Source organism: Onthophagus taurus, chromosome 7 (genome assembly GCF_036711975.1).
Source record: "Onthophagus taurus isolate NC chromosome 7, IU_Otau_3.0, whole genome shotgun sequence".
In the NCBI taxonomy this organism is placed as follows: domain Eukaryota; kingdom Metazoa; phylum Arthropoda; class Insecta; order Coleoptera; family Scarabaeidae; genus Onthophagus; species Onthophagus taurus.
In genome coordinates, this window is record NC_091972.1 from 34,925,653 (window position 1) to 34,952,759 (window position 27,107).

The window sequence follows — 27,107 nt, forward strand, 5'->3', positions numbered from 1 at the left end:
ACATAAACATGTTCAATACTGTATATGAAATATACCCAAAACATTCACGTCCATTTTATCGGATGGACGATCAGGTTTCAGAAGTGGAAGAGGAACTATACTATTATAAGAAAGAGGGAAAATTGTATGCAATATTCGTAGATCTAAGAGCGGTATTTGATAATGTAAATAGAGATGATCTTTTCCATCAGCATACTCGGAGACTGTGTCGAGTATGAAGGTGAATGGGGAAATGAGTGCAGGATTTTATACGACTGGAGGGTTAAGGTCCATTACTACCATTTTAGTTAAATTTATCTTATAGAATATAGACAAACCCATCTACTAGCCAATCAGAGCGCGTAAAATAGCCGTAACCGTGGTAATAATCCCTTAGATAGCTTAACCAGAAGATGGTAGTAACCCTTTCGTTACGGAGTATTTTCAAGATCATTTAGCAAGCCCACATATACAAAAACGTATGCGTACGCTCTTAGTAACGAAAGGGGTAACGAGCCTAAGGTCCATTGCTACCATCTCTTAGTTAAATTTATCTTATAGATAAACCCATCTACTAGCCAATCAGAGCGCGTGAAATAGCCGTATCCATAGTAATAATCCCATAGATAGCTTAACCAGAAGATGGTAGTAACGAGCCTAAGACAGGGTTGTCCATTAACTCTGAGTTTATTTGCTGCGTATATAGGAGATATGGATTATTTAGAAGAAAGATTAAAGAGGGAACAGAACGGGGGGTAGTGGTGGGGAGAGAAACAATACATTGGTGATATATGCAGATGATATGGTGTTCTTGGTAACAGAGGTTACAGAGTAAGAAGAGAGATTAAGAGAGGTTAAAGGCAAGAGATCATACTTCAGATCATACTTTGAGGAGAAGGATTCGAATGTGAATATTGAAAAAAACGATAATTATAAAATTCGCTAGGGCGGGAGACGGAAAAATGGAAATTTTAGTACTTTTAGAGCGTGTATAATAAGCAATAAGGTGAGGGCTCATATTAGGCAGAAAGTTAGAAAGGCAAACAGATTATTTGGGTCAGATATGGAGCTGGGGGAGCTTTGGAGAAGATTTTGAACACAAGATGGTGGAGGAGATCTAGGAGAGATATTGGAGGTGGGTTGAACAGGAAGACTACGAGATATACAGATATCTCCAGCATGTGTGTACAACGGAAGACCACAGATTCCTTGGCTCAAAATAGGTCGCTTTAAGTTAAGTTCTCTATATCCAAAGTTGCTTCTTAAAACAGTGCCAACTACGATGAAATTTTGTATTGCAATGACGTTGTAATAAGGCATGCCGATATTTAAAACTGCCTTTTTATGGCTTAACCACTTACGTAATCAATATGTTATAAGAGACAAAAATGTTTCAGAACTAGATGGGCTATTAACAAATTATAATAATGTAATTGTCACCTCACCGGTAAAAAAAATATGTTACTTGAACATAGGAATTCACTTCTGACCTAGATTAAAGTTTGTAAATTGTTTTTTTTGTGTGTACCGCTACTTGCGGATTTATATTTGGACAAAAATAACACGAGTGTAAAACATTCATGTGCTAGTAAGTTGAAAGTCGCCATTTTGAAATAATTCGTCCAATTGAAAATCTGGTATCACCATTGTGTAGAGAATGTCCTAAAACATATTACTGCCAAATATTTTGAAAGTAACCCATAGTGCGGCTAAAAAAAATAAGGCGCTTACTTTGAAACAGGCTGTATACCTCGATACTACAAAGTCGTGTTAAAGAAATTTTAATGTTAGAGTGATTTTTTACTCGTAAATAATTAATTCTTAAAGATTTGCATATGGTGGAATATCTAGCTAAATACTAGAAGAGGTACATATTCGTTGCTATAGTTGCTACCAAAACCATTTGCGATATTTATCCAAATGCATTAAATGCCATAGATGCAGTAAGGGTGGAGGTTGGGAGGAGAACAGTGAGGTACGAGGAAATGATAGAAGGAAAGCCGCATTGTAGGAGCATGGGAGACTGCTGGAGGGAATTTAAGGAGAGGAAGCTGATATATGGGCAGAAAGATAGGGAAGGATATTATAAGAGAGTGGGATATTCACTAACTGGGATCGACAACAGAAGAGTGGAGAGAGGTGAAATGTGGAGAGAACTGAAAGATAGGGAGAGGGACATACAGAGGCAGGAAAGAAGGTCACAGATACAGGAAGGGCGAAATAATGTAAGGTATCGGGAGATAGTGACAGAGGAACTACCAAAATATCTGTTGATGGAGAGGGATCATGAAGGGAAGATTGGTGGCCAGATTCCGCTGTGGCAATAAGCAGAGAGGGAACAGGTACTGGACGGACGATGTGGAGAGGTGGTGTAGGGTATGTGGAGAGGATTGCGAGATGCTGGAATACATGCTGAGAGGGTGTAGTGATCAAAGGGAGGAGGCGATGAACAGGAAGTAGATGTTAGGAGAGCTATCCGATCCATTACTTGCAACTTATTGCTTCAACGATATAATACAGAAAAAATTTTTGATCGCTTGGTCATTGCAGATGAAAAATAAGTCCTGGATGATAATCCAAAATGCAAATAGCAGTGGCTCTCTCCGAATGAATCGCCACGAATAGCGAAGCCAGGATTAAACTTCAAAAAGGTGCTTAAAACACACAAAGTTTTGTGGGGTATTCGCGTGGTTGTTTATTTTGAAGAGTTAAAACCTGGACAATCCGTTAATGCAGATCTTTACTGTGAACAATACTTGAACAACAACAGAAAAGGCGTTATTTTGCAACACGCATTGCACAAAACAAAGTGTGGATAAAATTAATGAATCGGAGTAGGAGGTATTGCCTCACCCACCAAACGCAGCCGATATTGCGCTATCACTGTGGAAGGAGTTAAAGGGTAGAGATAGAGATGTGGATAACGTCGTGCTCAGGCAATACAAATTTTGGAGAAAGTATGATAGCGCGATTTAGGTGCGGAAAAGAAAAGGATCTGTAGACTGTTTGGGGATTGTTAGGAAACGATATGAGAGAGTGTGGTATGAACTGAGTGTGTATCTTCTCCTGGATGGGGGACAGCTTGGATTAGGATGTAAGTTGTATATTATATATTATAGCTATTGTGGTTTTAATTGTAAACTGAAAGTGATAATAAAGAATATTTTATATTTTAATAAAAGAAATAATTTCAAGTTGGAGGCCTTGCCCAAGTATAAACATATCCATCCTGACAAGCAGTTAAAATACAATCAGGTTGAAAAATAATAGAAGTCAATCTTTCATGGGCTATTTTCTTACACACCAATGGCTCCAAAAGAGGGCACTCATCCAATCGAGGACACATTGGGGTCCCAACCAATTGTAAAGGATCCGGTTTTCTTTTAACCCTCTGTCTTGGTGGTGATAAAGCCTCTTCTGGTAATTCCCACAAACAAAGTTGTGTATCATGTCCAACAGATCCTATCCGATAATTCGATTCCGCCTCTAATTTTGCATCGAAAGCAACCGCTGATACCCAAGAATGATGACCTTGAGCTCGAGCAATAACTCGTTTTTGTTCCAACGAATAAATCGTAATCAAATCATCTTCACCACCAGCAGCTAAAAGACGACCATCTCCAGACCAAGCAACACATAAAAGTCCTCCAAAATACGACCGAGCAGTTCCAACTAATTCTATTGTGTTGTATTGAAAAACTCTTAAAAGCCCATCTTGTGATACAATAGCTAAATAAGTTCCATTTGGACTAAAACTCATATCATTTATAGCAGCTCCATTCCCAATTGTCCAACGAAATAACGGATTTCGACTAGACTTCGTTTTTGAGCAACTCACAGAAAAACCATCCCCTGATTTAAACGGTTGATAAGAAGGAATTTGACTACTATTACATGCTAATTCATGGTTATATAAATACAAATAACCGTTTGAATGTGCTGATAAAAATAAATTTTTGCTTTCTGGGACCCATTTAACACAAGTACTTCGAGTTTTATCAATATGTCGCTCCTCGTTGAAGAGTTTATTTAAATCTTTCATAGAAGGATCAAAAACTTGGACTTGACCGGAAGTAAATCCAACAACAATCGAAATTGAATCCCCATTTGCTTCAAAACTATTAAAATCATGACATGTAGGACTTGTACCTTTATAGATTTTTTTATCGAGAGGTTTACTTAAATCAGCAGCTTTTTTAATACCTTTATAAACGTAAACGTAAAGTTCTCGGCCGTAATTAAAACATATTCGTTCTCCTGCATCTGGTAGACTTATTAATGACACTTTTACCTAGGAAAATAAAAAAATTAATAAGAAAATAATTTAAAAAAATTATTTGTACTTGTGGTGGTGTTTGTCCTTGCGGTTGATATCCTACACGATTAGGTCGGGAATATTCGCTAAGAGTCATCAAACGATATGTACCCTCTCTAGTCACAAATTGCGTTTTTACATCCCCAGGTTCCACTAAAGGCCTCTCCAAGGGTCGTTCTCCAGCTTCCAACAAAGATTGGGTGCATAACGCTTCAGCCCTAGCCATTTTCGGCCCGATAATCCGAGATGACATACTACATTACAATTTTACTAAACAATTTACTCAAAAACATCTAATTTTTTTATTAATATTTGTGTATTTATTTTTGAGGTTATGTTTAGATTGTTGACGTTTAGTTGTCAAGTAATCGCAAACCAAGTAAAAAAAAATTAAATTAATCATGATCGAATTTAATGATAAGATATATTAAAAGAACTTTGTAAAAATAATAAATGTTATTAAAAGTGAAATTAAAAGAATATTTTATTTATTACTTTATTAAATAAAATAGAATTTTTTAGTAACTAAGGTGAACGTTTTTATTATATTGGCTACCTTGCATATTGACGTTCGTTTTTCGATTTGACAGATGACGTTTACGTTAAATACCTAACCTTGATTTCGATTTAGGTTTTTAGAGGTTTATTTATCGTTTTTTTCTTTCGTGACTATTTTGGAAGGAAATAAAACGGGAAAAATGGAAATTCACGACGATATGAAATTGTAAGTTCCCCCTAATTTATTAATATTTGTGTTTTTGTTTGTAGTTTTAGGTGTTGTTGGTATTTTTTTCCTTTTTCAATTAATTTATCGACTTGTTTTTTTAAGTATCACGTACTGCAATAACGATTTTACTTTAGACTAATTAAAATTAAGTAAGAATTAAAATCTATAAATAAAATTAATTTTCTAATTGACAATTTCTATCAAAATTAAAATGTCAAAAATTGGTTTTTAATTGATTGATAATCATTTTTAATGATTGAAGATTAAATTATTAAATTACAAGTAACATTCGTCAAAATGTGGGAAAGTGACAATGCAATTCCTTGCTTGTGTTGTTGGTTGTTAAATTGCATTTGTGAAGCAATTTTCTGTTGTATATTGTGTTGTTGAAATCAATCAACAAGAAATGGTTCTGAATACTCCTTTTTATAACATGGATTATATACTTAAAGAATAATAAATATCAAATAAAATTTGTCCGCTATTTTATTTATGACTTATTTTGATTGAAATTACATTGTTCAAATTAGTTATTTTATTTTTATTCCGCCATAAAAAGTTGAAATTGTATCGCCTCAGGCAAATTGCAGTACAGGAGGAGTATCTGCTATGAGCTATGAAGTTTATGTCATATGTAAGATATTATTTGGAAACACTACATTTCTGGTTAAATATGTTACTTTCAAAATGTATAGAATCTTAGTTTCAAATATCATTAAACAAAAACTTTCTTTATGTGTTTTCTCATGGTAGAAGTTGCCCATTTTCTTTATTTATTTATCTCAAGTGGGTACAGAAACAGATTGAACCCAATAACACTGTACCATAAACAATCAGTTATATACAAGTTAAATTACATACTCACAATAATAATAATGGCACAAAAGTGAATAGAAAGGAGAAAAATAAAACTAAATCTAGGTGATATAAATATCACATATCAAATAAACGCCCCAGGCAACATACCAACTGCAGCAAAGAGCAATTTTTTAAATGCATAGAAAGAATGCTGAAACAGATCTATGTTAACATGTTTGCAGATCTTGTCATTCTCAATAAGGCAGAGTTTTGACAGGCATTGGTTCTGGGAGTAAGTGTTATAAATAAAAAGTCTAAGCCAAGTAATGTCGCTTTGACGTGCATCAAAAGTTTATAAAAATACAGGGTCTGGCAAAATGATCTCCCACATTTCGCAACGTCACTGTGCCCGAATCACTGATGAGAGGGGGAACTTAGCAGAGTATTTGGTTGCTAGCTCACGCCTTGCCATTTCAGTTATCATGAATTGGACGGGCGAGCATTGTGTCTTCTTTATCGAAACATTTATGAAAACTAACGAATCTGTGATTACGACCCAAAGAACTTTTCGTACTCACTTCGTGCTTCGTAGACATGATCCGGTTCTAGATCGCAAAAATATACTGTTGTGGGTTTCAAATTTTAGAGCCACAGGTTCAGCCTTAAAAAGAAAATCAACTGGTAGACCCAGAAGTGCTCGGATACCTGAAAATGTTGCAGCTGTAAGAGAAGCAGTTGAAAGATACCCCTTCATCTGCTAGACATTCCTCAGCTTTGCATTTGTCAGATCGTTGTGTGAGAAGAATTTTTTTTGTGCAAGAACTTAGTCAGCGGGACTGGGGAAATCGCAAAGCATGTCCCAACGATATTCTTCAAAACGTCCCACAAAATGCTCTTTTGGTAACGAGTGACGAAGCTCATTTCCATTTGTCTGGCTGTGTGAACAAGTAGAATTTTCGCTACTGGACACCAAAAAATCCGCGGCAGCTCCATGAAAGGCCACTTCATAGCCCACGTGTTACCGTTTGGTGTGCTGTTGAATCTTTTGGCGTTTGGGGTCCCTATTTTTTTGAAGAGAGAGGCGTAATGGTTACCGTAACTGCCGATCGATATGTCGACATACTACGCAACTTTTTGGAACCAATATTTAGAGAACTTGAACATCGGGATGTGTGGTTTCAACAGGATGAAGCTACGGCTCATACGGCAAGATTTGTGCTGGACGTTTTAAGAGAAATGTTTCCAGGACACGTAATCTCGTTACGTGAGATGGCTTACGTGTTCACCCGATCTTGCCCCATGCGACTTTTTCCTTTGGGGCTACATGAAAGCGAAGGTTTTTCAACATCATCCCCGAACGAAATTCATTGACGAATTGAAATACCATTTACAATGGCGTTTTTATTAAAGGCGTAAATTTACCACACGACGCGACACAGCACGAACACGTGCGGCGCAGTGGCAGTGCCTCAGTTTTTCGCGCAGCCCGTGCCACGAGTTGGATTAGTTGTGTAATGATACCGGACGTATCGATACTAGAACCATCAAGGAGTAAAAATTTGGAAAGTCAGGACGAGGGATCTGCTCGTAGTGAAAACGCAGAGTTCACTCAACTGAATTGTAATGGAAAACTGTCAATTGATGGGGAAAGAACTGTCGCTGAGCAACCCCTAGGTTCCATTGGAGACAATGGTGATGGAAAAAGGAAGCTTGCAACTGCATCATCACCTCTGACTCCAAATTTAACACCACAGACCCCGTGGAAAAAGAAAAAAACACGGTACCATCGGCATCTTCTGATTCTGAGTAGCTGTTCGAGCTGTACTATATTAATATCAACACATATTGCTTCGAAAGCATTTTGTTTAGTTTGTTTATCCAATAGTTATTGTTTTTTGCCCTGGGTTGGGAGTAAAGACTTCATTCAAATGTTTAAAAAACTTTTTGAGTATTGTCTCTGGCCCATGGCCTATTATTGTTTTTAATAGGAAGAACAAGAGACGTGTCTTGATCTTCTTAGTTCACTGTCTTTCCATAATCAATCCATTCATATGCTTAAGATTTTGAATTTCTGTTCTGAGATTCTGTGTCGTGTGTTATTATCTCTTTAGTTGTGTTGTTCACCACCAATTTGGTGGTGAATATTCAGCTTCTTTTTTTGTAGTTATTTACTAGGTCCAGGACTAATGTTTAAGTTGATTTTGTTCTGGAGGTGACTCTGAAAGTATGCCCAGTCAGTAATTTTATTAATAAGAGTAGCTGTGGCTGCTCTTTTTATTACCCTTTCATTAAAAGTTAGTATGATAACTGAGTGGAATAACTTGGAAGATGGTGACTATGTCTGGTGATAAGGAAATGTAGTAAGGTGATTATCTCGGTATCAGTAAGCAAGTAGGTCGGCTTGAATGGTGAGTTGTAGTTGCAGTTCCTCTCTTGGATTGCTTTCCTAAATTTCCTTCCTTCTTACGCGCTTGACGTTTTAGTGACCGCCAACAATAAATAATCTCCTAAATGGATAAGAAGATTATAGAAATTCCTTCGCCCCGGAGATGATTGTTGTATACAAAAATTCATTAAATCAGATCACACAGATTTATGACATAGTAACCATTAAACTGTGATGCACAGTATTCCTATCATTATCATCATCATCATTGGCACTACATCCTAGCTATGGGTCTTGGCTCCACACTTATAATTATTTCGAGTTCTTCTAATGATTATAAATCTCTCGATGCTTGCCCATAAAATGACATGAATTAAATCGTATCAGCTAAAACTATTTCAATGTTATTTTAAGTACTTTCTATTCAACGATACGTCCCTTCTGCTGAATCGCACTCTTGATGCTGACCAGACACTTCGTTCTGGGTTTCCCTCTTGCCTCCAGTCTATCCCTAGTTTCTCTCTTGTGGCTGTATTTCTGACTCTATCTCTTCTGGCCTTGCCTATTATTCACGTTAAGTAACTTATTTCTGAAGTTGTTACTTTGTTTTTGTGCTTATCCTACATTGATCAGATTTGCGCCCCATATATTTGCGCCCTGTTTTCTATTTATACAGCTCATCTTATTAATGTTTTTCACATTTCCTCCAGATAATTTTGCGATAAACAGGGAATTGGATGCTTTTTCTCAGCTTGCAGAAAGGTTTAACCTTAGATTGAATCCCAGTAAGTCAAAGGTTATGATCTTCGGTCGAAGGGGAGACGTTCAAAAATACTCCGACTTCGTTAATATACATATAAAATGGACAACTTCTTCCGGTGGTTTCTGAGGTTCGTAACCTTGGACTCCACCTTGAAACTGATTTAAGATTTCGCGGACATATTTCTTATGTTCTTCAAGCGGCTTATGCTAAATTAAAGGCTTTTTACCCCTGTCGACGCATGCTGGGCTTTTACACCAAAGCAACGTTATGCCAATCGCTGGTTTTATCCCGATTTAATTTTGCCGATGTGGTGTATGGACCTTGTTTGTTGAAGGTAGATCAGCTTCGTGTTCATCGACTACAAAATGCTCACAAATTGGCCACATTGGGGTGGTTGAACATGGATATAGAGTTTATCATAGAGTTTTAACCTCAAAAACACCTGAGTATTTGTTGGACAGAGTATGCTATCGAACTGATGTACATCATCTGAACTTAAGATTCAAAAGGCTTCTTACCCCTTCGGCGCATAAAACGGAAATTTTCAAGAGATGTTTCAGTTATCAGATAGCCAGCGTGTACAATGGTATCCCTGACGATATCAAGTTGCTTCCACTGTCCCGGTTTCGGAGGTCGATGTTCTTATCTCTACGCTCGCAGCAGAACCAACAGTGATTTAACTCATCCTCTTCAGCATGTTTCAATTCAGTTTTTATAAAAAAAAAAATTCATATTGTTCTATTGGACTCTATTATATATTTCTATATGGTATTGGTCTACACGGGCGACATTGGATGCTTTCACTTGGATCGCGATGATGGAGTGTTCAGTTTTTATTTTTAGTTTTTTTAAGTATTATGCAATAGAGTAGTTTTTTGCTTTACCGCTTCCTTGCGTTGGTTTTTCATGTGGTATTATTGTTAATTTAGGTTAAGTTTGAGCAGAACCCGTTGGTTCTGAACTTCGCCTTTTCACCTAGATGTTTTTAATTTCTCTAATGTTGGATTAATATTTTTGTATACATTACTGTCTCCGCAATTCTTTATTTAGAAATGTAAATTGTTGGGTGAAATAAAGTCATTATTATTATTATTATATCATACTGCTTTGTACAGGTGCAGGGTATGTTGCTTTGGACGTTGTGTTTCTTATGTCCTGATCTATTGTCCCGTCATTGCTCATTACTACCCCAGGTATTTGTGGTGCCTTGTACTACCTCTAATCTATTATGTCCATATCTGATGCTTATGTCTTCTTTCTCGTTGCCGATCTGTTTGCTAATCTTTATTATTTTACATTTCTTGTTCCATCTCTTGCTTGCCGCCTGTAACTTCCTGACTGTGTCCGCCAGTAATATTGTAATTCGCATTCTCCCATTCTGCAGTTTTAGGTTCAGTGATTTAGGGCCCTCTCTTTACTTTCCTTTCAGGTATGGTCCATAACCATAATAAATAGGAGGGGGCTAAGGGAGTCTCCTTGTCTGATTTCTTTTTCCATATTGAAAATTTAGACTCCATCCCTCTTATTCTGACTATATCTGTTGTTTTTTTTTGTACAGCGCTCTTGTGACTTTGATTAACTTGTCTGGTGCTGAATATTATTATTTGTTTTATAAAATAATAAAAAAAATTTCAAATAATTTTATAAAGCTTTTTCTGGAAACAAATTAATAAGATAAGGATTTATTTTTTAATTTCAGATACACATCAGCTGAAAAATTTTACATAGGAGCCAAATCTGCAAAGGAACTTTTAATTATAGACCGAATATCAGAAGCGGTTTATCTAGAAAAAAAAGATAACCAACAAGCAAACCATCCCCACATCGATTTTTGTGGCTTCTTAGGCAGTATTACATTAATAGCAGGTAGATACTTGGTAATAGCGACACATAGAGATTTAGTTGGTTTCGTAGCCGGCCACGCAATTTGGCGATTACGAGGTTTCAAACTGGTGCCATACTTTAAAAGTACAATCCATTTAAGTAATTTACAACAATCCGACAACGCAACTTATTTATCGATGGTCGAACACGTTTTAAACACACCATATTTTTACTTTAGTTACACCTATGATTTATCTCATACGATGCAAAGATTAAACGGAGCTGGACCGATGATGGCGCAACAATCAATGTTAGCCAGAGCCGATCAAAGATTCGTTTGGAATTGGCATTTATTAAAAGGATTTCAAAACCCCGATTTTAAAAATTTTACGCTTCCAATTATTCACGGTTTTATTTCGATAAATCAAGTCGTTATTAATGGGAATACTTTTAATTGGATTATGATATCGAGGAGGAGTACTCAACGAGCTGGAACTAGATATTTTAGACGTGGAACAGATAGAAATGGTTCAGTTGCAAATTTCGTCGAAACCGAGCAAATAGTTGATTTTCAAGGTGATCAAGGTAGTTTTGTACAAATTCGGGGTTCAATACCGTTATTTTGGACTCAATTACCGGATTTAAGATACAAACCACCTCCAAAATTAGTTGAAATTGATCGTGAGGATCATAACCGTGCTTGTTTGCGTCATTTAGAAACAACTAGTCAACTTTACGGTAGGCAAATTTTAGTGAATTTAGTTGATCAGAAAGGTGCTGAAGGAAAATTAGAACAAGCTTTCGGCGAAACAGTCAATAACATACGATTATCATCGGTTCGTTATGAACCTTTTGATTTCCACGCTGAATGTCGTCATATGAGATGGGATCGTTTATCGATTTTAATTGATCGATTACAATTTGAACAAGAAGAAATGGGTTATTTTTTGATGATGCGAGACGGTTCGTTAGTTTCGATGCAAGACGGTGTTTTTAGAACGAATTGTATTGATTGTTTGGATCGAACAAATGTAGTTCAAAGTCTTTTAGCTCATAGATCGTTAACGGCCATGCTTAAAAAATTAAATATTTTAAAACCAAACGAAAATGTTGAGAATCACGGTAGTTTTGAGAGTTTGTTTAAAAATGTTTGGGCGGATAATGCGGATTTTATAAGTGTTCAATATTCCGGTACTGGAGCTTTAAAAACTGATTATACTCGTACCGGAAAAAGAACTAAAGCTGGACTTTTAAGAGATGGTGTAAATTCGCTTACGAGATATTACAAAAATAATTTTACGGATGGGTATCGACAAGATGCGCTTGATTTATTCCATGGTTTAGCTGATTTGAGGTCACCATTAACTGTAGATAGAGGATGGAGATACATAACGTTCCCTAGTGTACTTTTGGTAGCTGTAGCTATGTTTGTTACTTGCGCGATTATTCCGCCGGAATATTCAACGGAATCTTTGTTGTTTTTGTTATTTTGGGGGTCGATGGTTTTCGCAACGGGGCACACCATTCTACGATATGGGCACGAATTTGTTGATAAACCTAGATTGTTATAACGTATCAATTTTTATTTTTGATAGTGTAGTGATAATAAGATTCTTTTTGTGTCCTTTAGAACGTAAAGAATATGTGTGGAATGGAAAAAGTGGAATTTTTATGTATATTTTTTGTGTACATGCATAATTAATTATATTATATTTTTTACCTATGGTTTATTATATGGTACATGAAAACACGTAGGATGTAATAATAAATAATGGTTAAAAAAACTTTATTAAGTGAAGTTTTTCATTCTAGTACCTTTCTTATCAATCACTACTGATTAAACACTTCCACTATACTTTTTTTATACTCGCCATTCTTGTTTAATGAATCCAAATAATTTTTTGTGCATTCAAAATCGTAAATTAACATCGTTTTAAAGAATTGAACGGTTAAATTTTGCAATAATACGGGTTGTTTGTTAGATAAATAGAGTTTTACCGTTTCAAATAACTTTAAACAATCTTCAGTTGCTATTTCTATGTCGCAAATTAATTGCGATAAGTTTTCCAAAATAACTATTTGTAATTTATAAGCTTGGGTTGTTCTATATTCGGATCCTCGGTCTTTTAGATAGCTTTGTTTCGAAAGCACTGTAAGTCGATTTAAAATATTTTCTAAAACGTCCCTAAAAAATAAATTATTTTAATTTTTTTTTTGTAAATTGTTTAAAAAAGTAATGTGCTGAATGAAAATATCATTCAAAATCTGATTTAATTTGTTTCTAATTTAAGCTCAAACTCATTCTACTCAAACGCGGGTTCAAATCCGTGGCCTAATCTTATTATAATTGTGGTAGAAATAAAAATATCTCATTTCTTTTATCCATAAACCAAGGTGAGTTCTTTATTAATGATATTATATCTCTAATTACACTAGTCAACAGCCATTTTGCATTTGGGATGTGATATATCAATTTACATGTATTTTGGTATTTAGAATCCGAACATACTTTTCATGATGTTATAGCAGTACTACTATGTAATGGCACTATATTTCAATCGGAGCCTTTGGCTTACCAGGAAACATGAAAAAAACTTATGAATCAATGGCTTCGCTGCTAGAGGCAATCAAAGGGTCATAAATCACAACTTTGCTGTGATTTGAAAAGGTGTTGCACTTCTTACAGATTTACAGAGTGGGCTCACGAAATATTGCTGCTTGTTGTGCCTACGGGATAGCCGTGACACTAAGAATCAAAAAAAATGTAAAAAACGCTCCATTAGTTAAACCCGACAAAATCATTTTCCCTCCGCTTGATATTAAGTTGGGCCTTATAAAGAACTTGTAAAAACTTTGGATAAAGGGTAGGCCTTCAATCATTTGAAAGAACAGTTTCCCAAATTGAGTGAAGCAAAGCTGAAAAAAAGGTATATTTGTTGGGCTATAAATAAGAAAATTGTTGGAAGATCTAGCCTTTGATACCAAACTCACAAATAGCGAATTGGCTTTTTCGGCAACGGAAAACGCTTTCACCAAGACATCCTTAAGATGGAACACCGTTATCAAGATCGCTGGAACCTTTCGATGATGAGCAACTACTCCTGTGGTCTTGTTAAGGAGAGTGATAGAACGGCTAACAAAAGAAGAACACCGTTGTGACATTTTGTGAATACCAAAGAAAATTAAAGTTGAAAATATGTTGCAATCTAATTTAGATATTCTATTGACATCATGATCAACACTGATTCTGTATTTCTTATTTGTTATTATGTACTGTTTTTGATTTTGCTGTGTATCTAGGAAATGTGACGTGATGAACAAAAACTGATTTTACCAGTGAACTCAGCATCAAAAAATTTGTAAAATCCACCCATTTATAAAGCAGATGCAGAAAAAAGTAAATTTGTTGACTAGTATTGTTTTTCCATTTATGTCAAAGAATAAATGATATGCTGTAGGAAGAAGAAATCCCAGATTAAGTAAAAGAAGAGACTCAACATAACTACCCTGCCGATTTTCACATCGATTCGTGAATATACTATTAGCACATAAGCTTTCGTTTGGTTACATATGTTGTCGCGTGATCAAAAGAACTAAAGCTAGATTGATAATAAAGTTTAGTAGGCATAGAGAGAGAGAGAGAGATTAATGAGGTTCATTTAAGATCCTACGTCCTGTGATTGAATGATTCCAGGACTTGACGTAATAGTTAATCAACCAGAGCCATGCCGCAATAGAAGAATTGCATCATATTGTTAATAATAATTAACAAATAACAAATATAATATAATAAAACAATAATATTTTATTGGCTTTTAAGGCGGGGTTCAGGTGGCACTTCAAAAATGTGCCCCTGCTCACACCCAACCCACTAACGAAAATTTTATTACAAAGCAAAACGTAAAAGATGGTACACCATATACAAATAAAAATAAATTAAAAAAAATCAAAATAAAAGAAAAAAGTATTGATCTCTCATTAGTAAGTTGACAAGGGTAGACTTAAAGGCTCTGAGAGATAACATCTTTAGGTCATAAGGCAAATCGTTGTAAAGTACACAAACCTGGTGCGTGAATGATCTTCTAAATAGTGACAACTTATACTTAGAAGAAGAATTTTTCCACCTCTGAACCTCGTATTCAGATTGTGCATATCACAACTATATCTTATTTTGTTTGTCAGGTAGGAAGGCTTCCCACTGGTCAAAATCTTATAATCGATACAGAGCGTTAGCAATTTACGTCTATTGAACATATTTAACCAACCAATATCACGAAGTTTATGCGAAATACGAGCATACTTTCGAATATCGAATACGAACCTCAAACAAGCATTCTGCACTCTTTGAATGCGTAGAGCATCAATACTATCAATTGAGGCACGGTAAAGCGGAGCGCAGTAGACAAAATGAGATAGAACCAGTGAATCACACAGCTGCTTTTTTAGTGTTAACAGTATAGAGCGACGATGCGGGTATAATGCACGAAGACTGGCATATGCTCTCCGCATAAGTAACGAAATCTGCTCATTATATCTAAATGAGTTATCCATGATAACACCCAAGTTTTTTACACTTTCACTTATCGGAATAGTAACATTATTAATACTAATTGTAAACTGTGGGTTAAGCGATTAGATCACCAAAGAACTACTGAATAAAATTGCTTGAGACTTAGAAGGATTCAAGTGGAGATTATACTTTAGTGTTAATTTTTCATTCCCCCCAAACCTATATTTCATCTCAACCTAACCTTAATATTTTCAACGTCCAATCCCAAAATCGAATCAGAACTGAATTGAATTATTAATTTATCAAACAATTAAGGGCCCTTTTCTTATACGATTTCAACCAACTAAAACTCTTCCATCTTTTTCCTGTATTACCCAATAGGGCATTTCTTTGTAAAGGCATCAATTAACAAACACAACTTGTCTACACAGCTTTAGATTTTCTGCAGCTGCCCTGGTTACCCTTGGTTCCACGTCCTCCATTGTCGTCCTAAAGGGCTTTTCGTCTATTTCATTAGCAAGATTTTACTCCCTTCCATCCACTTTTTTCCTTACTTCGTCTTTTTGAAAACTTTTCTCTCTCTCTCTTGTCACTGTTTTTTGGAAAATATGTTCTGAAACATCTACGTTAGTGAATCTCCCCTGCGTTTTCCATATTAACCTGTCTTCTGAACTTATACTCGGAAGTATCTTATTGATTATAGAATCAGTATTTAACGCCATGGCTTTTTATTATACGTTTTATCTATTCTCGGTATATACCATGAACTGTTTTCGTCTGGATTGTGAAAGATACGACTTTTTCTGTAATTAAGTATAAAATATTTCGATCATAGATCGCCCACCTAGCGATCCACCCAGCATAGATTTGCTAACACTCATTTAATTTTTTCCATAAGGTTTTTTCCATTAACAAGAGACTTGGAATCAGAGGGGTGGCTATTATTTGCGATGTCACTCCGACGGCTAAGTTTCTTTTTAGGATTTGCAATAATTTTATATAACACTGGTACGTCATAATCTTGAGCGTTCAAGAACGTCGAGCTCTTTAGCTGTCTCCAGGATTGCCATTTCCGTTATTTTGCAGATATCTTAATTCTAATATATTGAGATAACTTGTAACCATCATGGTATTTGTTGTCTCGAGCGATCATCCACATAGCCCACAAAATTAACATTCGGCTCCTATATCTAACCTATGATAGAAAACATCAAAACGTTAGACCCCTGAAAAACTCCATAGGAAACATCAAAGCTTTCTTCTCTAGGCACAATGATTTACCAATCTAATAGATACGCCTCCACGGTTCTCGCTAGATGGTTCATAATGTCCTTTCTTGATAGGTATTAGCTTATTATAGTTGTGATATCAATCATATCGGCCTAAATAAGATAAGATGTCCATTGACATAGTAGGTGTAGTCTATAGACTTTTCATATTTTTTTTCATTTGATGCCTATTTGCTAATATTTCATGAAAACTACTTTTTGGCTTTAAGGATATTAATTTGTTTATAAGTTTCGCACATCCGTGTTTAATTCGTTGTCTTATGATCTGTCATATCAACTTATTGCTTGCTATTCTCTTCCTTCGTATTTACTTGTTCCATCAGTATACTATTTTCTGTCCCGTTTGCGTATTACTTGATATGAAGCGGAGGCAAGATAATTTTGTTGGTCTTAACCAATGGAGTGTTTTTCACATTTTCTTTTCTAGCAACATATGATTTTCTTATAGGCTATTTCTTGACTGTATAGTGGTTCTTAGTGTCACGACTGTCCCATAGGCTTAAAAAGCAGCAATATTTCGTGAACCCACTCTATAAACCTGTAAGGAGTTCAACAACTTTTAAATCACAGCAGAGAAGCCATGGATTCATAAGTTTCTTTCATCTTTTCTGTGTAAACCAAAGGCACGGATAGAAATGTATTGCCATTACAGTAGCAGTACTGCCTTCAAGCTTGTTTTACTGAAGTAAATAAAAAGTCGGCACTCTTATGGGTTATGTTGTACACCTAGCTACATCATCAGACCGTTGATATTTCTACAGACGCACATTGAATTCTACATGTCAAAATATTGAACGAAGGAAGTACCTCTAGTACCCCAAGCACCAAGAGTTCAGCTTGCACATTCGAAGGTTTTAGATCGCGAACCAAATCGTTCAATTCCTTTTGATTAAAGATCTAAGATCGAAGTGCCAGGAGATTGAACGCAGTACTTTTCCACATGTGGAGCACCCTCTGATTCAGTTGACGTCGGGTCAGTTCCCGTGGCTTGCACGTTGCAGTTAGGACTAGGTAACCCTTCATTATGGGCAACAGACAAATGCACTGAAGATACGTTTGGATACTTTATTTTATGTCGAGTTTTGTTATAATGCCCTGTAATATTTGTGAGGCAAAAGTAACTATCTGAAAAACCTTAGGAACACCCGAATTTCATGACTCGGCGTTTTCCTTTTAACCATTCGTAAAGTAGTAATGCAGGTTATGTATGCAATATGAGGATAATGATCAAACAAACAGAAAACATCGAAATACTGAAAATAAAATACCCTAAAAACTCAAAAATCTTACGTGCTAGAACATTTTGAAAGGTATATTCGAATTCCGCATACCACAATATATACAAATTTTATTATAGAATGTTATCTTTAATTTTGTGTAAAAATCATTTAGCACACTACTTTCAAAACATAGTGTATCATTAAAGTATTAAAAAAGTACTTACACTGATGTGCGTTGTCTAATAAAATCCCTAGAAAGTCTTGCCATAACCACCAATAATTGAAAACTTAAATTAAAAATTAATGGTTTAACAGTCTCTTTAAAACGATATTTTAAAGGTGTCCATATTTTATGCACCAAAGGTAACAATTCGTTTTCATAATCCTTAACTATTTCTAATCCATTTTTCAAAATTTCTAAACTCAAAATCTTTATATCATCATTAGGAGAAGATAAATAATTTAAAGATGTTTTTAATATTTTAATCGTCAATTTTATATGAACCGGAAGAACTATTTTAACCTTACATTCTTCACCACCAATAACTTCATCATCAATTTTATTATTTTGGTCCTCTTTCCACATTTCTTCCACACTTTTTTTCATTTTTTGATCCGAAAAATCATTATTTTCTTCAATCAATTCCTCCTTTCCTTTCAAAATTTCTTCGATCTTTTCTTTTTTACTTTTAACTTTTTCCAAAATTATTTTAACGTCGAACCATCGAATTAAACATTTCAAAAATACATCGTATATTCTTAAAAACGGGATTTGTTCTTCAGTGTTAATAAAATCGGTTTGTTCGGATATATTTTCGATAATATCCGAAATTGAATCTAAAACTTCCACAGAACAATGTTTTATAACAACACCAAAAACATCTAGAACCGTTTTATTCGTTTGAAAATGTTTTAATTTTCTTGTAACGTGATAAGAAAAATAATCGGAATTTTGATTGATTAAATCCGTTATTGAGATAAATCCTGATGATTTTGAAACATTTAAAAGACACTTTAATCCAGATAAACGAATTAGAGGATTTAAAGAACCCGATTTTTCAATAATCGGGTATAAAATTTTTAATAATAATTTCCTACATCGGTTTTCGTTTAAATTTAAACAAATTTTTCCTACACCTTCTAATTGCAAACAAATTTGAATAGTATTTTCGTGAGTTTCGTTTAAATGTATCGATTCAGATGGAATAATTGGTAAATTTAAATTTTCATCTTGTAAGTAAATCAAAATTAAATCTATTTTTAAATCATCGTTTAAATTTTTTGGTATATTTGAGATTATTTCGTTTAAAATTAACGTTGATTCCTTTTTAAATTCGGTTTCTTTCTCGAAAACTTCTATTAAATAATAATAAATATCTTGAACGATTTCTTCATTTGATAATAATTGAAATAATTCGTTTAGTTTTGTCGCAACGTTTTCATTTGTATGATATTTAAATGTTTTCCACGGTGTTTTGTTGAAACCTTGAATTTCAAAATCTATAAACATAAATAAATATAATAATATTGTTATTTTATAAGAAATGATTTTTTTTTCTTCAAACGTTTTAATAAATTTCTTTAAATTACTTTAATTTGAAATATAAATAAGCATCTTTTCAAACTGGAATAACTTTTGAACGTATTCCTCGATTTGAATAAGGTTTTTTTTTATTTGAAAGGTTTACCCTGTGCCAATATTTCTGTAGGCGCCTTCCACATTTTGGCGCTCTTTAATTTCAGCAATGGTAAATAACGCTAGTGCGTGTTTTCCTCCTACACTTTGAAGCTTGCTGTGGGGTGCACCGACCAAAGAAAATAATTTTAATCATAAGAGGGTTGTAGTCTCATCTGTTCTGATCACTTCTGTTTTTTGTTCAAGTTTCTATTGTTGTTAACACCAAAGTTACAAGCTCTAAAAGATAACGCAGCTTGTTCGGCAGCGCCATCAGAAATTAAAGAAATTGACGAAAACATTTCAGTGACGTTTAGTGTCGTTAACGTCGTACATTGTTGCTTAACAAGAAAAATGCCTTCAAGTCTTGCAGAAGTTGCTCAGGCAGTGGCTTTGGTGGAAGATGGACGCGATACACAGTACGGTTTCTCGCGCCATTCAAAGATTTCGGCAGACAGACACCTTCATCAGATAATCTGGGTCAGGAAGAAGGCGCACCACACAACCCCGTGATGATCGATATATTGTAACGACCGTGTTACGAATCGACATACCACAGCAGTTGAGATAAGAAATCGTTTGGAGCAAGTGCGTCGGGTGAACGTGAGTGAACGCACAGTAAGAAGGAGATGTGAAGAAGCGGGGTTGAGATCACAGAGACCAGCAACTGGACCACAGTTGCTTCGAGAACATCGTGTTGCTCGATTACAATTTGCACGACATCATGTTCAGTAGACCAATGCAGAGTGGCGAAACGTACTGTTCTCAGACGAGTCGAGGTTCCGCTTGTACTCTCCAGATAGTCGAGAGAGAGTTTGGAGAAGAGCAGGAGAGTGTTATGCTCAGTGCAACTTCTCTGAAAGAGTACAATACCAAGGGGATCTGTAATGGTTTGAGGGGGCATGTGTTTCAAAGCACATACGGAGCTTTGCTTTATTAACGGCAATCTAAACGCGGATCGGTATATTGAAGAAATTTTGGCTGAACACGTGTTTCCTTTCGGCCCATTTATTGGTGACAACTTCTTGTTCATGCATGATAATTCACGCTCCCATACAGCCCGCGTAGTGTCCCAATACCTGGATGATTTGGATATCAGCAGAATGGAATGGCCTGCACGTAGCCCTGATTTAAACCCCATAGAACACATGTGGGATATGCTAGGAAAACGAGTTAGAGCCCGTGGTGCCGTTATTTTGTTTGATTTACTTGTCACAGTTTAATAAAATTAAATTTCATCGACATCCATGATTTGCTTTAATTTCTGATAACGCTGTAGACCTTTTAAACAAAAAAATCTTATTCAAATCGAGCAATACGTTCAAAAGTTATTGCAGTTTGAAACTGATTATCATTTTAGGTGATGCGTTTTTTATGCCGCTGAGTGTATGAATAAGGTCGTAGCATAGTATGTATTACAGATAGTGTATGACAGTGTAGATGCATTATCTTATTAAAAGCTTAACCAAAAAGGAGTTCGGGCACCGTTTTGTCCTGGGGCCGAAAAATTGACTCCAAAGGCTGATGAACTAAGATATGTCAACGGAATAAGGATACGGAAGGCAATGGGTAACCATCGTAATCATCATGGCTAGTACGACAATTAAGAGGCCAATTACCAAGAGATCATGGTAATCGGAGGCCAAGATCCGGCAGAGCAGGAAAAGTTAAAGTTTGTGAGACCTCCCAGGTCGTTAGTCTGCAAAACCCTTGCAATATTGAAACGTGGAATACGAGATCGTTTTGTTAAGCCGGGAAAGTCTTGGGTATTAGTGAAATGAAATGGTCGGGTTCAAGACAATGTCTAATTGATGCACACCAAGCCAATTGTACAGGTGACCATCGGCACGGAGTGGGTATTATCGTATATGTCACAAACTCTGTAGCCATATCCGAAAGAGTCTAGCTACTACAAATCAATGCTAGTCTCATACCGATGAATATCATTCAAGAATATGCTATGGGAACAGCACTTCAAAAGTGACAACGAAATTGAAAAATTTTACAATGAAATAGTAAATATATATGACAGATTCTCCAAACATCACCTAACGGTAACAATGGGTTTGACGCCAAGATAGGCAAGGGAGAAGAAGGAGTGTTTGTTGGACCTCATGGGTTGGGCAAGAGAAACGAACGTGGAGACTGATTAGCAATGTTTGCTACAGACAAAATGGTAATACTCAATACTTTCTTTAAACTACCACCGAGAAGGTAATACACGTGGAGATCCCCACTAGACTCCAAGGAACATATAGTTAGAAATCAGATGGACTATATACTAGTCTATAAGAAATACCAGAACTATTTTATATCTATAAAAACTCATCTTGGAGCTGATATAGCGTCGGACCACACTTCCGTAGTTGATACACTAAGCCTAAAACTAAAAAGGATATACCAGGAATAAAAAGGATAAACCAGGAAGCACGATGAAATATGCGATCTCGAAGGCAGACACTACTTAGAAGAACACACACAAGTGAAAAATTCATAAAACTAGACAAAAACTTGAGACGAAAAACATAGATGACAGATAAAATTCTAGAAATGGTAGAACAAAGAAGATTCGCGAAAGGTATACCTAAGTATTTGGAGATCCACAGGTAAATGCAACGAAAGATTAAGGAAGCTACAGAACCGAAAACAGGCCCTACAGACAAAAAAGTTTTAATATCTATAAGAAGTTAAAGAAACAGCTGTTCTGCTCATACCGAGAACAATATATGTTAGAACTAAGTTGACTAACAATCACGGAAAAATAATCATAGACAAAATAAAGACATGGGTCACCTATGTCGCTGAATAGATAAATCAGGACCTGGTATTACTGCTGAAGAAGTACAATCTGTATGTAATATAACCAATGAAAGAGGGCAACGCTCCGCGGTTCAGATAACCTTAGATCGGAAATTTTAAAGCTTCTTGACGAACATAATTATACAGATGGCAAATATTAGTGGTGGAATCCGGAAACTATTCGGTATCCGGCCCTTTTTGAAAATCCGGATAGTTAACCAAATATCCGGGTTTAGTCGGATATTAAAAACCTATTAGTACTCCAGCATTCACAGAGATTAGTATCTTCTGTAGGTCTTGGACACTGCAGATAATAATCAAGTTCAACCTCAATAGGACTTTTTTTAATTTAATTCAACTTTATTTATTTCAAGTTCGTGAATTATTAATACAATATGTGACTAAATCTCTTGTTGCAGTTTCTTCTAGTCTTCTTCTGTTCGCTTGTAATTCATCATCATATTTATTACTAACAGCAAGTCTTTCCAATAAAAGCCATCTTCTTGCTTCGTTTGTTAAATCTGCATTAAGAAGGTTTATTTTGTATCTTGGATAAGTTGACATATCTTATCAGCTTTCTGAATAATTTCAGAAATGCACGAGAAATTATAGCCATAATGGCCGGATAGATATGCCGGATGATTTTGCGAAAAGCGAGATACCGGATGTCCCGCTTTTCGCAAAATCACCATCCGTTTCATCACTAGCAAATATGTTCAATTCCATCTACGAAACTGGCGAAATATAGGAGTAGTTGGTGTCAGAATTCGTCTGGATACGTAAAAAGTCAGGGGCAAAGAGATGTGTTGATTTCTCATGACGTGCTAGGTATTCAAGTTTTCTACGTTTGATGGTATACACGATTTCCGATTCCTTATTCATTCTTTGTGGCACTTCCCTGTTCGTCATGGTATTTTGAGCATTCATCTATACAGCCACATCTCAAAACCTTTCTCCGTTTTTTAGTTGTAGATTTTGTCACGGTCCAGGATTTCATATCATATAATAAGACATAGCATTTTAGATATCTTACTTTTGTTTCGAGGGATATGTTGTGACACAGTACTCGGTTACCTGGGAACTTCCATCAAGTGTTTCGTCAACTACTACTCCTTCAAGTGCTTCATTAAAGATTCTTTTTGAGTACATATTGAATATTAACGGCGACAGAATACAGTCTTGTCCAACTCCACACAATATATTCACTTTCTCTGTTGGTTTTTCAAGTATTATGCACGCAGTCTGGTTCCAGTAGAGGTTTGAAATTATTTTGAGGTCTTTGACATCCAAGTTGGCATCATAAAAATACTGATCATCTCCTCGTGATGTTGATCTCGATCGAACGCTTTTTTGTAATCTATTAGATACGCGTATCCGTCAGAAATCAGAATTCCCGTCAGAATTTACGTCTCAACACCTTTGGATTAGGACTTGAGCACCAAAAAATGCTGCTCTAATGCTGTCCGCGTTCATGAGCCCGAATTGAGTGTTTGATATCTGTTCTTTGCATCTTTTGTATATTCTTTTGTGAATTATTTTAAGAAACATCTTCAGCTTCTGATTGTAACCACTTTTCCAGGATATTTCCAGAGAGACTTTGTTAAAAATTTCTATGATCCAGGTATTTCTTCTTTGTCTAGTAGTTCTAAGAATTCAGCCTCTATGTTATTATTATTTATATATATTATTTGGTCCAACTACTTTTCTATTTTTTATTTATTTCATTACTGTCTCTACTTCAGGGTTCAGTATGTTGGGGCCCATTAGTACTTCTGAGGCTAGGTAATGGACTTCCGGTCTTTGACCTTGGAAAGTAGACTCCAGATATAATTTCCACTCGTTTTTAATATCTTATTTGTCTATAATTTATTTCTCATTTGAGTCCATGATCCTTTATTTTCTTTAAGTATTCTTATTACCTTCATCAGATTTAAAATATTATCTGTCATCCATGACTTCTTTTCCATTATACTGATGACCCTGAGTAGAACAGTATGTTCACTATGATGTTCTTCATCAGTGCGTCCTTCAGACCATCTCATTCTGCTTATGCCCATTATATCGATGTTCCATCTTTTCATTTCATAAATTGGGTTGTCTATTTTTCCTCTTCTTGTCATAATCTTAACATTCCAGGTACATATCTTTACAGTGTGTGGTTGGGATGTTTCATTTTCATGGACGCTCGATTTCACTAGGATTTCACGAACTTCGTAGGATCTTTAATGTAGTGGTTGTTCTCTGCCTTCCACATTATTCGTCTGTCTTCTACTGGTTTCTCGAATTCCTGAGCAAAAGAGTGTCATTCTCCTGTTAGTTCCTCTACCTAAAACTGTTAACTAATAAGAGAGGACTGCTTATACCGGCATATCTAGTGGGAACGTCATGTCAGCCTAAAAGTTTGAGACAAGTTTGGGAGGCACAGATACAGATGAGAAGAGGAAGAGGACGACTGAAGGAGACCTGGGAGGGTGTGATTGGAAAGATTCTTGAAAAGTGGGGCAAATCATAGACAGATGCAAAAGAACTGGCGCTGCAGAAAGGCGAATGGAACAGATTTGTCTGTATGTACTGAACCCCATATAACAAAAGGTATAAATGGCTGATTATATATATAGAAATTAAGTAATGAAAACTAAGAAAAGGAAGAGAAATACTGTTCTTTCCTTCGTTGTGTGAACGCAGGTAAGTCTTCTATTAAATTATAATCATGAAAAAATCATTGAGACATTATCATTTCAACGTTTGAAGAAAAAATACTCAAATTCACACAAAATATAACTCACCTTGAATTGTGTATTCATCAAATAACCTCAAATTTAATTTATCCAATGTACAAATGGTTAGTAAAGATATCATAAACTGCTTTAAATTAATTGGATCATATAACAATATTGATAATTTATGATTTTTAAATAATTTTAAATACCCACAAAGTAGATTTAATTGGCATAACTTTTTATCATCATCAACACTATGAAAAATCGAAGGGATTTCGTTCATAGTTTCAAACAAATTTTCTTCAAGATGATCAAAAAGCTTTTCATAAAAATCTTGGTCGCTTGTCTTTAAAATAAGTAAAAAATCTAAAGCTTTTCGAGAAATATTTGAGACATCTTGATTGGAATCTTCAGAAAGTTTAATTAAAGCTTCGAAAATTTTCGTTGATGTTATTGGAATTGATCTTAACACATAAATATCAAATTTCTTTTTAAATAATCATTAGTAAACAAAGAAAACTTACGAATAGCATTTTGTAACAATTTTATGGCAAGTTAATCCAAATTCTAATCGAATTCTTTCATCATCATGATAACATATTTTTAAGATTTTGTTGAAAACCTTAACTAATTGGTTATCGGTGTTAATAAACCAGTTAATATCACGTGAAGATGAGTTATTTTGCATTAATAAACAAAAAAAGTTACCAAGACAATTAATAGCAGCCTAAAAATGTTTTAATTAATTGATGGAGGAAATAATTTTTAAAAATGTGCTTACACAAATTACTTTATGCCCAGATTTTTGTTCTTCTAATGTTATATCACTTAAAACTTTGGTGATTAATGGGAAAAATTTCATAAATAAATCAGCTGATATTTTTAAAATTGTTGGATCATTATGAGTAATTTTAGCTATACTCATTATACATTTAATTGCTGCTATTCTGGAATTAAAAATAAATGATTAAGAAAACTTAGTTATTAAATAAACAAATTTAAACCTTAAACTTTTAAGTTTTTCCAATTGAGCCATTTTTAAACAAACATAAACCATATTAGCAAAAACCATGAGAAATGTTTCACTGCTATAAACATTTCGAACAACTTCATCGATGATTGAACCATGTAAACTTGCAATACAATTCACCACAATTAATTTGTACTCTTCTGGACAATCTTTTACTGCATAAAATAAAAATTAGAAATTAATTAATTGATTTTAAATAAACCTACATGTGTTATCTTTTCCTGGATCATAAATTTCAAATAACAATGTTCCTGCAATATTTTTATACACATTTACATTATCCACTTCAGATTTTTGTAAGAGAACATCTAAATTAAAAATTAAATTTTCTCTTAGAACTGGCTTGACTGTAGACGACTTATTTGGGTTTAAGTGTATGAAAAATGCCCCTAAAATATTTTTAGAATGGATTTTAACGATGTCTTTGGGTAGACCTGCTAAAATTTCACTCAAATCTTTTAAATTAATCAACAATAATCGATCATTTTCCGCATTAATGATTAAATTTGTTGTTAAGTGTTTTAAAAGTTTTGTTTCTTCTATATAATTATTCTTTAAATCCATATTATTCAGGTAAAATATTTACTATTTGAATTATTAAAATTATTTTGAGGTTAGGTTAAAAAAATGTTAGGTTAGATGTGACGAGTTCTCATTTTTGTCGATGGATGGCGTTAAAAAATATGAAATATAAATAATAAATACTTTTTTAAATTTGTTATTAACAAATTACTTGTTTCAGATAGTTATAGAAGTAATTGTGTAGTAGATTTTTAAACTAGTTTTTATAAAAAGACATTCCATCAAATAATAAGATAGGTTATGCAATTTTAAATTGAACTATTAGCCTTGTTTATAGATATAAATCTATAAATAAGGCTATATCTATAAACATGTATATAACTTCATCAATGATTGAACCATGTAAACTTGCAATACAATTCACCACAATTAATTTTTACTCTTCCGGACAATCTTTTACTGCATAAAATAAAAATTAGAAATTAATTAATTGATTTTAAATAAACCTACATGTGTTATCTTTTCCTGGATCATAAATTTCAAATAACAA

General features: G+C 34.7%; 3 protein-coding genes across 3 annotated transcripts; 1 reads left to right on the forward strand and 2 right to left on the reverse strand.

The window, feature by feature from the left end:
* Positions 1-3,127: 3,127 nt before the first annotated feature.
* LOC111413188 (WD repeat-containing protein 20) lies at positions 3,128-4,652 on the reverse strand. The gene is made up of 2 exons (XM_023044074.2): positions 4,323-4,652; positions 3,128-4,270 (listed from the first exon to the last, which is right to left on the reverse strand). Exons 1-2 carry the CDS (start codon positions 4,545-4,547, stop codon positions 3,170-3,172), a joined length of 1,326 nt encoding a protein of 441 aa, XP_022899842.1. The 5' UTR covers positions 4,548-4,652; the 3' UTR covers positions 3,128-3,169.
* Positions 4,653-4,872: 220 nt separating this feature from the next.
* On the forward strand, positions 4,873-12,581 carry LOC111413180 (Sac1 phosphatase). Its single transcript, XM_023044061.2, has 2 exons — positions 4,873-5,018; positions 10,668-12,581. Exons 1-2 carry the CDS (start codon positions 4,993-4,995, stop codon positions 12,361-12,363), a joined length of 1,722 nt encoding a protein of 573 aa, XP_022899829.1. The 5' UTR covers positions 4,873-4,992; the 3' UTR covers positions 12,364-12,581.
* Positions 12,562-26,985, reverse strand: LOC111413178 (Telo2 interacting protein 1). The gene is made up of 7 exons (XM_023044059.2): positions 26,242-26,985; positions 26,010-26,190; positions 25,787-25,952; positions 25,530-25,732; positions 25,072-25,469; positions 18,036-19,311; positions 12,562-12,977 (listed from the first exon to the last, which is right to left on the reverse strand). The coding sequence occupies exons 1-7, from the start codon at positions 26,597-26,599 to the stop codon at positions 12,623-12,625; spliced, it is 2,937 nt and encodes a 978-aa protein (XP_022899827.2). The 5' UTR covers positions 26,600-26,985; the 3' UTR covers positions 12,562-12,622.
* Positions 26,986-27,107: the final 122 nt, after the last annotated feature.

Bases quoted from the DNA above. Each gene is read 5' to 3' on its own strand.
- LOC111413178 (XM_023044059.2), bottom strand. From the start codon at position 26,599: ATGGATTTAAAGAATAATTATATAGAAGAAACAAAACTTTTAAAACAC. The intron at 25,733-25,786 runs GTAAGCACATTT...AAACATTTTTAG, and splicing joins CTGGGCATAAAGTAATTTGT to GCTGCTATTAATTGTCTTGG. The intron at 25,470-25,529 runs GTAAGTTTTCTT...TTATGTGTTAAG, and splicing joins ATTGTTACAAAATGCTATTC to ATCAATTCCAATAACATCAA.
- LOC111413188 (XM_023044074.2), bottom strand. From the start codon at position 4,547: ATGTCATCTCGGATTATCGGGCCGAAAATGGCTAGGGCTGAAGCGTTA. The intron at 4,271-4,322 runs GTACAAATAATT...TTATTTTCCTAG, and splicing joins AAGGACAAACACCACCACAA to GTAAAAGTGTCATTAATAAG.
- LOC111413180 (XM_023044061.2), top strand. From the start codon at position 4,993: ATGGAAATTCACGACGATATGAAATT. The intron at 5,019-10,667 runs GTAAGTTCCCCC...TTTTAATTTCAG, and splicing joins ATTCACGACGATATGAAATT to ATACACATCAGCTGAAAAAT.